The sequence below is a fragment of the Fundulus heteroclitus genome, chromosome 8 (genome assembly GCF_011125445.2).
Source record: "Fundulus heteroclitus isolate FHET01 chromosome 8, MU-UCD_Fhet_4.1, whole genome shotgun sequence".
NCBI lineage: Eukaryota > Metazoa > Chordata > Actinopteri > Cyprinodontiformes > Fundulidae > Fundulus > Fundulus heteroclitus.
Genome location: NC_046368.1, coordinates 15,910,476 through 15,923,252, shown reverse-complemented (window position 1 = coordinate 15,923,252; position 12,777 = coordinate 15,910,476). Strand labels below are relative to the sequence as shown.

Sequence of the window (12,777 nt, the reverse complement as noted above, 5' to 3'; positions counted from 1 at the left end):
ATGTGCAGAAACTCAATTTATTCGCAATTATAACTAAAATAGTATTTGTTTTGCTATGAAGTAAATGGCTTGTTAAGAAGAGCTAATTATTTATTGTTGGGCTCATAAGTTACTCCAGCCTGGTGAATTTATGTTCAGAATGTCTGATAAATGATAATTTAGCATGTATTGTGCCAGAGCTCTTTAAACATGAGAAAACACTGGATGAAAGGACAGTCGCAGTTTATTGCACTTCATATTCAGCAAGTTATTTTGTCCAAAACATGGCTATACCCCTAAACCTGGGGTCTGCAAGCTTTACAATCCAAATAGCCTTTCTTGCTTTCAGTCCAGCAGAACTCTTTTAGAGCAGCAAATGTTATAAGACCTTTTGAAAGAAAAAAACAACAACTAGCAATTGATAAATATTTACTAAAGGAAACTTGTCATATTTAAAGAATCACCAAGATGACTGTATCTTCTCTGTGAGATGTTATTTGTGAACATTATGTAAAAAGTACATAGTTTCCAGCCTAAAGACAATAAAGATCTAAAAAGTATCACTGGTATCTTTAATGACATTCTATTCTGGAAATTCAATGCAATTATTATATTAAAAACATTGTAATATCTGCCAAATTCTGCATCTGTTGTTATTTCCGTTTTAAAAAATATTGGTAGATTATAGTTTTTAGTCAGTTAAGTTATTAGAGTCATCGTGGAAGGTCCAAGGAGAGCATTTATGAGAGAAGCAGTCAAGTTGACAGTAGCAAATCTGAAAGAGATGCAGAGATCAGCAGCTCATGTTGGAGAATCTGAGCTCAGGACAAGTTTTCTTGTGCACTTCAAAGCTGTGAATTTTATGGACAAGTGGTGAAAAGAAAGCCATTGCTAACAAAAAGCCCTAAGGAGTCCCATTGGAGTTTGTTAAAACCAAAGTAGGACTGATCAAATTTCCAAAGCTTTATGTTTGGCACTAAAATGACTGCTCATCAATTCTGCCTAGAATTACTGTTTCACTGAGGGATTGCAGTTAACTGATCTTATTCACAATTCATTACAGACTGACAAAATACTACTAATTGTCTTGCAAAACATGATTATAGCTTATTTACTGACCCATAAGAGGAAATAGTTATATTTTGTCTCTTTGGAGGATTTTTTTCAGTGTGTGAGGGGATGTGTTCAGCCAGATTTAAATAAAAAAACCCCTCTGAAGGAAATAAAGCAATTTTGGACAGAACTTACATTTCAACATTCATGTAATAAGCCATAATTACTTTTTTGGCAAGTAAAATAGTCCTATTTTTTCGGGGAACTTATTGCATGTGGGAAGTTCAGATCAAGATCAATAAACTATAAGATTTGGCAAATGTGATATTTAGCACGGTGCACATTACTATATGTAAATGCATTTTTCTAAATAAAAAAAAACACTCCATGTAGAATAGACAAAACCCGTTTTCCTTTTAATAATTTATTGAATTAAATACACCACAGGACAGTTACGTGACAGAATTAATCCTAAATGGATTGTTAGTTTGGATCCCTAATTCACATTTCTCATCCTTCTGCTTTCAGCCAGCTCCTCTACCGTAATTCACCATAGGAGGGCGCATCTGATCTGGGCTGCAGCATCTCCCGGTCATGCTTCACACCTCTAACCTAACAACTAGTTCTCCAGCTTGCTGAAAATGGCTCCTAAACGTTAGCTACTATCCACACAGTGGGCACGATGAAGGAAATCCTAACCGAATCGGTGCTGTAAAACATCCCCCATCATCGGTGCCTCCTCTGCTGCGTCCTGGCGCCGTTTGAGCGTCTGCTTCCCTCCAGTTTCTCAGCTGCGCCTCGAGCTGCGGCACTTCTTCTCAGGCTTCATCAACCGCAGCAGCTGCTGCTCTTTTCCCTCTTTATTCGCACTGCCGCTCCTGACCTAAAAACAAAACAAGAACAAAGAACAAACCTGTCTGCGCGTTTGGGAAGACGGGAAAGGACCACTGAGCACCACCCACAAAACCGGAAGTACACTGTCCGTCTTCCTCGATTAGTTTAATGGGTGGTTTGCAAATAACTTGGTTGCATTACCGCCACCAAGTGGTCTAGAGTGTTGCTCAAAAAACAAACAAAAAAACAAACAAACAAACAAACAAACAAAAAAAAAAGATAAGAAGCTCGAATACTATTACATTTTCCAGTCTAGAAAGGTCAATAAAATCTAGTTTAATTTTTTTTCTCCATATCATTAAGGTTTTGAATTAGATGATTTCTCTTACTGTGATAATTCTGATAATGCTAAAATAAATGAATAAAAAGAACACTACTGTTTCATTTTTCCAACAGTTGTCATAGATGTGTTCCCCTGCTACTATTTAGCCCAACCATGTCCATGTAAAATAGTTGTCTCTACATTGCTGTTCTTATCAATTTGACATTTTCCTTTGGATATTTAAAAAATACAATCTTTTAATTTCTTCCTCCCATTACTTTTGCCAAGTCTCTTTCATTTTGTTCTTTTGTCCTTTATTTCTATTCTCCCAAATGTAACATTAATATCAACTAATGACCAATTGTGGCTTTACTTTGTTATGATAGGTACCATTTCATTTCCATTAACCCATTTGTGAGCTGGTACACATCTAAATTTAACTGTAAGCCCCATCGTGTTGATTCTATAGTGTTCGTTGTGTTTCATGGAATACTGCTCCTCTACTCTCTGAAGGGCTGTGCTGTAAAGCCAAAGAATGATTAGTCAGGGCAAGCTAGGGGTCTTAATGGTCTTAGCTCTTCAACCCACTGAACAGCTGACAGTATCGATAGCATTTCTTTCCCCATGTTTTTCCCCCAAGGATATATATATATATATATATATATATATATATATATATATATATATATATATACACCCTCAGCAGGATCCTGGATGGGGCATGGGAGTTTGCCCAACCAGTCTACATGTGCTTTGTGGATCTGGAGAAGGCATTCAACCGTGTCCCCCGAGGGATCCTGTGGGGGGTACTCCGGGAGTATGGAGTACCGGGCCCTTTAATAAGGGCTGTCAGGTCTCTGTACGACCGGTGTCAGAGTCTGGTCTGCATTGCCGGCAGTAAGTCGGACTCATTTCCGGTGAGATTTGGACTCCGCCAAGGTTGCCCTTTGTCACCGATTCTGTTCATAACTTTTATGGACAGACTTTCTAGGCGCAGCCAAGGTGTTGAGGGGATCCGTTTTGGTGGCCTTAGGATTGCGTCTCTGCTTTTCGCAGATGATGTGGTCCTATTGGCTTCATCAGGGCGTGATCTACAGCTCTCACTGGAGCGGTTCGCAGCCGAGTGCGAAGCGGCCGGGATGAAAATCAGTGCCTCCAAATCCGAGACCATGGTCTTAACCCGGAAAAGGGTAGAGTGCCTTCTCCGGGTTGGGGAGAATGTGCTGCCCCTAGTGGAGGAGTTCAAGTATCTTGGGGTCTTGTTCACGAATGAGGGGAAGATGGAGCGGGAGATCGACAGGCGGATTGGTGCAGCATCTGCTGTGAAGCGGGCGCTGTACTGATCCGTTGTGGTGAAGAGAGAGCTGAGCCAAAAGGCGAAGCTCTCGATTTACCGGTCGATCTACGTTCATACCCTCATCTATGGTCACAAGCTTTGGGTCGTGACCGAAAGAACGAGATCCTGGATACAAGCGGCTGAAATGAGTTTTCTCCGTAGTGTGTCTGGGCTCTCCCTTAGAGATAGGGTGAGGAGCTCAGTCATCCGGGGAGGACTCAGAGTAGAGCCGCTGCTCCTCCACGTCGAGAGGAGCCAGTTGAGGTGGCTCGGGCGTCTGGTCAGGATGCCTCCTGGACGCCTCCCTGGTGAGGTGTTCCGGGCACGTCCCACCGGGAAGAGGCCCAGGGGAAGACCCAGGACACATTGGAGGGACTATGTCTCTCGGCTAATTTAAATTAGCATAAACCAACACTCTAGAAAATTGACTTTATATAAGCTTAATGTAACGTATTTTTTATATATAACATTGCAAATAAAGGCCCACTCAATGTTCATTTATTGAACAGAAAAGATTTGCATCAGTCCTTTATTTAGCTACTAAGGACAACAAACACTAGATGAATATTTGCTTTTAGTTTCCATTTTGCTTTTTTTTTATTTTGTTTAAATTTTCCTACATTTTATTTCAACTGTTTTTTTTTTTTTACTTTTATTCTGTTTTTATTTTCCAATGTTTGAATCATGTAAAGCACTTTGCATTGTCCTTAAATATTTTGTTAGTGAATTATATATTTAGTTTGGAAACTAAATATTTAATTTGCCAATTAAATATTTAGTTTGGAAGTGTGACATTTATAAATGTACGAATGACATGACAAAAACGAGAGTTGGAAAAATTAAACGTTAGCTTGTTAGCTTGGTCAAAAAACTTGTTAAACATAATGAACAAACCTATAATCAATACAAATAAAACAGCAACACACCCATACCTGTTCGCCTTCAACTTAGGTGCTAAAATAATTGTTACGTAAACATTTTCCCGTGTCATTCCTTATTAATCTAAATTATTAACTACAAGCAGATGGATCGCAGACATTATGTGTATGGAACATGTAATATAAACACAAGGTCATGAACGATGTCAACTACAACAAAATAATATGGGCCATTCACAGATGGGTCTTTGTCTTCGACCCTCTTGGTCATCTTTTCTGCTTACAAGCTGCTGCACCTGCTACATGGCCACCAGTAGAGCTTTATCATTGCCATGGATCCAAGACAATGCCAGAAAACAACTATACTCTTTCATTGAAAGATGTAGATCTGAAGGTAAGATGGAGCAGAGCTCAACACAGCAGGCATTTTGAGAACATCAGCAAGATCTCTGATATGGGTAATTGTTCCTGTTTAGTTTTCTTAATGTGAACGTATATAAAATTATTAACCACATGTGAACATGCTTATATTGATCAGTCTATTGCATAAACACTTTTTTTTATCCATGTCTGTAGCCTGCATGCATTCTAGGATGTGCTTGCAATTTCATTTCCCTCTAAACTTTAGAACAGCAATAAATGTCCCTGCTGCTGCTTTATATAAAAAAAGAAAGAAAAAGATATATATATATATATATATATATATATATATATATATATATATATATATATATATATATATATATATATATATAACTGTGTATAAACACACTAGTACTTTTACTTATGATTTTAGAAAACGGTTTAGTGCTCCAGAACAGTAGGTGGCAGCCCACTGATCTGTAAGCTCTAAGAAAAAAGGACACCCGCCTCCTTAAAGGAAAGTGGGGATCCTTTTCCTGTCTTTTTTGTTCCACATAAACATCCGTTTGCTGGGGTTTCTGCTGCCGCTTAGTGAAAAACGATGGAGAAAACGATGGAGCTGAAAATGTTGCTGGAGTCATCTCTGAAGCGGATCTTTCAGGCGACTGTGACCGACATCCTGGTCTCGGTGGAGCAGACCCTCTCTGAGTACCAGGGAACAATCCAGACGATCCAGACCGAGAACGAAGGCCTGAAGCGGCTGCTGTCTGCACAGAGGAGCGCAGAGTCCCTCCATGAAGGTCTGCTGTCCTCAGGTCTGCACTGTTTGTTCATCACCTGTTTGAGGTGTCCTGCTCTCTGAGGACTGTCTGTGTCTGTTTAACTTTACCAGTATTTTTATCCCAAGGGGTGTCATCTTCTTCAATGTACTGTTGTAGTTCCTTACATGCATACAATATTATTTTGGGGGAAAAAAATAATATATATATATATATATATATATATATATATATATATATATATATATATATATATATATATATATATATATATATATATATATAAGAGAGAGAGAGCGAGAGAGAGAGAGACCCATAAAAGTTCCTACCAACATTTTTTCTAATAAAAAGAGGGATAAAAATTTCAGGAACAACGTTCTTCCAAACGGTGAACAAGTGGTAACATAAATAATCTTAATAAAGAGGTATAATTATCATACCTTTCAATACATGAAGTTATATAAATGATTGTATATAAAGTAACAATCATGCCAAAGAGCCAAATGTAGGAACAGACAACAAAAACCTAAGGATATTTCCTTAGTTTCCTAAGTGGAGAACAGGCCTGTATGGTTATCTTATTGACTTTTGATTAATTAAGAGTGGGTCGTAAATATACGATGACTCAATCAAAAACCAATAAAGACTGGCTTTATCTTCATAATTAATTAAATAAAAATGAAATTCAGATGATTAATAAATATTCATTTTGCCACTTTGTTGAAACCCTAACAAAGGTTTTTGTTCTAGTGCAATTGAAAGTTTGCTAAAATCTTTGAATCAACAAAGCCAAAATACTTTGGGATGAGGACCCATCCAAAACACATGAGTGACAAATTTTAAGGACGACCACAGAAAATACAATTTACATCAATGTTGGTGTTGAATTTCTGGAGTATCCAATTGATCTTAAAGGTATATAACCTTGTTATATGCTTATATAAAAAAGAGACAAAAAACTGTTTGATCATGATAAAATAAGGTTATATACACCAAGTGTCCATCCTGATAGTGTTTTGATAGTCCTTTTTAAGCTTAAATAGAACCCCAGCAACGGGCGTGATGAGCAGATATAAACAGACTTGGCGGCATCTACAGGCAGGACTGCAGAACTACCAGAAAGCTTGTTATGCTGGGACCAGACAATCAGTTCCCAAATAGCCTGTTTTTTTCTTCTATAGCCATCTGTGTAGAAAACTGAGGCACACTGGAGTGGAGAGGTTAAAGGGCTGCACATATGCTTAAAAAATTTGGGGACACAACATAAAAGTTTAATTTCCTATATTGTTATTACCTGTAGGTTTAAGAATAATGCTAGTGGGTTAATGGTGAAGCAAGAGTCCATGCCTCACTGGGTCCTCTTGGAGCACAAACATAAAAACATTTGCTTGATGAACAACTTCAAACTCAGCCTGAAAGTTGACAAACATAATTATGGACTTAGAGGCGCCCTGGGCAAATACAGGGGAAATAATGTCAGGGCGCAGGTTGAAATGACAAACGTGCAGCTGTGAAAGGTGATGACAAAGGTTATGAAATGCAACAATCTTTAAGACCAGGAGCAGATCAGAGGGGAAAAATCAGCAGCTGGATAATGCGGAATGACGCAGCGTAAAAACTGCCACATGCTTCAAGAGCCGCAGCACTTGAGGCCACTGTATTTTCCCCATTTTTAACTGTTAACTGTAATATTGTGTTTAATAGAAGAAAATGCATAGCAGAAGTTTTCCATTCATTAAAAAACTGTGTTAATATCTGGACTGCAGAGACGACACCTCACAGTAATGTGTGCTGGGTGGCACCATCTGCTCTGCGCGACCATGTTATGTCATTAAGGCTACCATGCCCCACCGTACTCCCAAAAGATCCTGCTCTATGCACCTAGGAACATTTCTACACGGACACTCCCGCGCGGAAAAACGTGGCGGACGGACAAGCGCTCCTTGTAGCAGGGGTTAGTAAATATAGACATCTCTATGTTTCAACCCAAAAAGATCAGTGTGATCTTAGAATTTCATAGTTCATACAATTGTGCCACTAAGAGTGGCAGGACGTTGAAGTAGCTCTGTAACTTTGATTGAGATTTTTTTCCTTTTTTATTCAAAATTTTCTTCCTGCTTTTTTTGGAAAAATTGCTTTTTTTTGGACAGCCCTTTGTTTTTGTATTGGATGTTGTGCGGCTGGATTGATCTCCCCCCCCCCCCCCCCCCCCCCCCCCATACCTTTATATATTTTGCTCTTATGTTATGATGCGTAACTATCGCAACAGGGTGGTTTACAACAGGGAGCAGCTGATTAACATCGCAAAAGCACAAATAATACGATAGCTAAAGCCAGAAATCCCACAGGAGTTGAAAAGAAGGCATTGTGGTTGCAGAGCAAGAAGGGATGGAAGGAGGAAGTTCAAAGCATCTCAGCCATCCATCATCATAGGCAATGTGAGATTGTTAGCTAATAAGTTGGATGAACTTCAAGCCCTCACAAGGACTTAGCAAGAGTATCAGGAATGCAGGATGATGTGTTTTACTGAGACATGACTGCAGGATCATATCCCCAACTTCAACGTCTCTCTGTTGGGCTTCATGACTATAAGAGTAGACAGAGATTTTACAGCAGAAGGAAAGTAAAGGAGGTGGATTGGCATTGCTTGTCAACAAAAGATGGTGCCACCCAGCACATGTTACAGTGAGGTGAGGTGTCGTCTCTGCAGTCCAGACATTAAACTATTGCCAGTAAGTTTTCGTCCATATTATTTGCCAAGAGAGTTCACCAGTGTTTTTTGGTGGTTGTTTACATTCCCCTAATGCATGGGATGTCATCAGTTCCGTTGATGCCAGGATACAGACACAAAAACCCCCATTTTTTTCAGAATCAGAATCAGAAATACTTTAATGATCCCAGAGGGAAATTACTGAAAACTTTTGTGGCAATATCTGGTTATTTTAATCACTGTGCCATGCAGTACAAAACACACCAGCACTTGCTTAAAACCACTCATTCAGCTAATTCTATAGCATATTAAGTTTGTTAAGTAACTGCTTACCAAAGTATTGTGAAGATTGAATGATGTTACTTACACGTTAGTAATAACTGTGCTAGTTGTTTGAATTGGAGTAGGTGGCGCTAGACTTTAACTAATAATGAAACCGTGAGCATTGCATTTAGTATTTTTTGATTTTGCCATTTACAGTGCTTTTAAAATGTGCATTTAATGGTTTTCCTTTTTCAGTTGAAAACGCAAGGTTTATTGAATTATGTTAACTTACTCAGAGTATCTTTTTAGAATAACCGATATATCAAAAAATAATAATAATTGATTGATCAATTACTAAAATAATCATTAGCTACAGCCCTGCACCTCATACACTGGGATATGGCAAAGCTTTAATTTAGGAGCGTTGCAGACATGTATTAAATTGTTAGTTTGTTGTGGATAGAGATGCCCTCTTGTGGAAACAATAAATGTGAATCATTCTTCATCTGTACATATCTGCTCATTGTTTTCACTTTAATTTTCAGATGGATCTGAGGAAGATGCCACTGAACAGTTTTCTGTCTCGGATTGGAACAATCCTCCTGTTATTTCTACTCAGACTATCTTCAAGGTGTCCAAATGCAGCAGTGAAAAGACAAGTTTCAGGAAGAAAAATGAGGGACAGCTAAAGGAGAGTGCATCTTCTACTCCATTCTCTATGCAGATAGATCAATTAGGTGAACATCTGTGTGTGGACAAGTCCAGTGGAAAGTCAGTTCCTTTAAAAACAGAACCTAATTTGGAAGAAAGTGGTGCCGTTGTTGACCTTATTCAGCCATCTCTGAGTCAGATGGAGAAACTGGTGAAGAGTGAGAGCTCAGAGGTTACTGCTGATGCCTTCACAGATGTGCATCAGCTGCATCCCTCAGACCCTAGACAGAAATGTGTAGGGAGCGACCACAGTGTTAAAGTCAATGTTGTTTCCAAAGGCTACACACAAGAGGGGCATTTTATCAAGATTGAGGAAGAAGAGGAGGCTGAAGCACTGCCAGGTAGTGAAGGTGAGAGTTTGTCCCAGCCAGAGGTCAAATATGCCCTGACGCATCAGGAAGCAGAGTTGGATCAGAAATGGTTGGAGAGAGAAAGCGTGCAGGATGTGGAGCCAAAAGAAGGAACATTGGAGCAAAATAATTCATCCGCTGTTGCTGAAGAAGATACCCAAAAACAAAGCAACTACTTTTTAGACTCTCCAACATGTCCAAAGACATTTAGCCAAGCAGCTGTACTCAATACTCACATAAAATATCACAGCAAGAGTAAAGATTACAGCTGCAACTTTTGTGGGAAAAGCTTCAAGCGATCTGATCTCCTCGTATACCACAAGTACACCCACACGGGAGAAAGACCATATAGCTGCAACCTCTGCAGTAAGACGTACGCCCATCCCAGCAAGCTCAAGGTGCACATGCGCACCCATACCGGGGAGAAACCATACCGCTGCCAGCAATGCGGTAAAACATTCAGAGACTCTGGAAACCTTCAGCAACATGTGAGGACCCACACAGGGGAACGGCCTCATTGCTGCACTCAGTGCAGCAAGAGGTTCAGTAGCCTTGGCCATCTCAAGGAGCATCACAGGATCCACACTGGGGAGAGGCCTCATTGCTGCACACAGTGTGGCAAGAGGTTCATCAGCCTTGGCCATCTCAAAGCGCATTCCAGAATCCACACTGGGGAGAGACCGTATGCCTGTAAACAGTGCAGGAAGACCTTCAGCCAGGCTTCAACACTTACAGTCCACATGCGGAGGCACACTGGAGAAAGGCCGTACAGCTGTGACAAATGCAGCAAGAAATTCACTGTGTCCTGCAGTCTGAAGTTGCACCTGAAAACTCACTCTCAGGAGAAGGAGTAATCCTGCACTTACTGCAAAAATGCATCACCACGTCCCAGCCCCACGAGGAGGCACAAGATGGTGCACACCAAGGATAAGGTCTTCCTCTCCGGGGACAGAAGGTACCCCTGTCTGTCCTATTTCCTGAGCTCTTACCTTGAGCCTGGACAGCAGCCCTGTTACAACGTGGCTCACAGCAGGAAATGAGCCAAGGCTGAGATGGCCATAGAGATGCTGAAGACTCGGTTTAAGTGCCTTCACAAACCCAGGGTTAGCCTAGAGAGGGCATGTGTTATGATACTTGCTCGTATGATTCTTCACAGCATAGCCATGATTAGATGTGAAAACTGTCCGCTATTTAAACAAGTTGTTCCAGCTGATGATGTGGACCATGCTGTGGACATGAGTTATGGCCGAGCAGTTTGAGATGCAATATGGTGTATTAATTTCTATTTACCAATCACTTCCCAACTAAAGAAAAGTTATTTCATTTGAATAAAGGTTCTTTATTAACCACAAGTGACAATTCAGTAGTTAGTATTTTGTTCAAATAAAATCCTCCACATCCTGTGGACACATTCTCACTTTTAACAGATTCTAAACCAGTGTTATTTCAAGTTAAGTGTTCTGCAGCTCCTCTTTTAGGTGTTCCTTTTTGATTGCACACAGTTCTATATTTTCTTGTAAGCACTCCTTGTTCAGCTGTTTCACAGGGAGCTTTAGCGACAGAAAGACATTTTAATTTCAGTTGCATGTCTACTGTTTTTTATGTGGTGAGGTTTAAGTTCTAACAAAAGCAAACTGTACTCCAGTAGTAGATGTACCCTCTTTACCTGAATGTGCAGCATTGTTCTGTAATGGAAAATTGTCCAACTATTATCCTGCTATGCACTCAAAAGTATATAAAAATAAAAGTGTTGGATTGCACTGTTAAGGCCCAAACCTCAGTAAACATCAGGGTGCACTCCCTCTTTGGCAGCAGACAAAGTGTTATCATCCCATAATGAAAGATTAAAAACTGAATTTATTCTAATTCATTATAAAAATGCCTATGGTGTATAAAGACTACAGCTGCATGTGGGATGTATGCGACAGAAGGATCCACAAGAGTTAGTTAACCATCCACTACTTTTAAGACAAGAATCAAGAATGTTTATTGTCGTGTATTATCATAAAGAAATTTTTCGTGAGGCAGACACTGGCTAAGGATGTACACAGATTACCCAGAACATGCAGGTGCAAGATATCATTTTTGCCAACAACACTTCTTAAGAAGCCTAAACCATGCAAAAAAATTCTTCACATCTAATAAAACTCATATCCAAGTCATCAGTCCCTTTACAATTAATGTAAATTACTCTGTCTTTGATGCTCTCATGCACTCAGAAAGTCCTGAGCAAGTATTTACTCACACCTTATTTTGGACGCTGAATTAGTTAGTGTGAGAATAGATTTTAATTATTTGTCAAATTACGCACATTGACTTGTTCAGCAATTCTCTGCCGCTAACTCACTTCTTTTTTTTTTTTAGCATCAATAGCAATATTTTTTTTTTAAATGATGTCTTGGTATTCTCTATATGCCATCATTAAGATTTCTAATTCCACTGATGTGAATTGCACACTTCAAGACTTATTTCCTTGATTGGATGCTGAGTTTAGTTACCTGTTTGATTTTACCTGTTCTCAAACTGAAAAAACGCTGAGTAAGAAAGACTAGTAGAAATACTCAGATCATCTGTTCTTAAACCAAAGTCATTTGTTGATGAATGGAAAATGACTTGGTAACATGAAAGTTGACTAACCTTTGCAATGAGGGCTGTCAAAGTTAACAGGTAAAAACATGTTTGCAATTTTCCTTTTAACACCTAAGGACCTATTAATGCATGTGTCTCCGTACCTTTTGGCCCTAGGCTTCATCTGAAGCGTTCTAACCATAGCTTTTAGCTCTTGTTCCTTGACCTTTTATGGGGTCAACAGTAAGAACTCTGTCGACGGTAGGAAAGAAGCTGTGCTGATTTCCGACAGCCCTGAACTCATACGTCATTATCAGAATCAGAATCAAGTTTATTCGCCAAGTAGGTTTGCACTTACAATGAATTTGACTTGGTATTGATGGTGCAGACAAAAAATAAGAATACAGTAAAATAAGAAGTAAAAGGATATATACACGGAAGCTGTATACACTCAGCAGACTGTGCGTCAATGTAACGCAGAAGCTTGTAAGTCCTGAGCGGGGGAGAGAGACAGTATCCAGATTCACGGGTGGATCTTGGCCTTGTTCATAAGGCTGGTATGAACAAGGCATCTTCAGATGTTTTCCTTGAATCTCTTTATTGAGAATCTTATTCCAAAAGTCATAGCAC

General features: G+C 39.5%; 3 protein-coding genes across 4 annotated transcripts in view; 1 reads left to right on the top strand and 2 right to left on the bottom strand.

The window, feature by feature from the left end:
* The window catches only part of LOC118556078 (zinc finger protein 2 homolog), a 29,860-nt gene extending 18,925 nt beyond the window's left edge, over nt 1–10,935 (top strand). The window contains exons 2-3 of one of the 2 annotated variants that reach the window (XM_036140189.1): nt 5,340–5,580; nt 9,064–10,935. In XM_036140189.1, coding sequence (XP_035996082.1) covers nt 5,367–5,580; nt 9,064–10,433 — 1,584 coding nt within the window. In that variant the 5' untranslated portion in view covers nt 5,340–5,366 and the 3' untranslated portion in view covers nt 10,434–10,935. Of the gene's footprint in view, nt 1–5,286; nt 5,581–9,063 lie in introns of those variants that run through there. The other variant, XM_036140190.1, reaches the window with a different exon arrangement.
* LOC105930775 (zinc finger protein 37 homolog) overlaps nt 1–12,777 on the bottom strand; it is a 113,219-nt gene that overhangs the window by 41,993 nt on the left and 58,449 nt on the right. The window lies entirely within an intron of this gene.
* LOC105930784 (oocyte zinc finger protein XlCOF6) overlaps nt 1–12,777 on the bottom strand; it is a 99,210-nt gene that overhangs the window by 60,668 nt on the left and 25,765 nt on the right. The window lies entirely within an intron of this gene.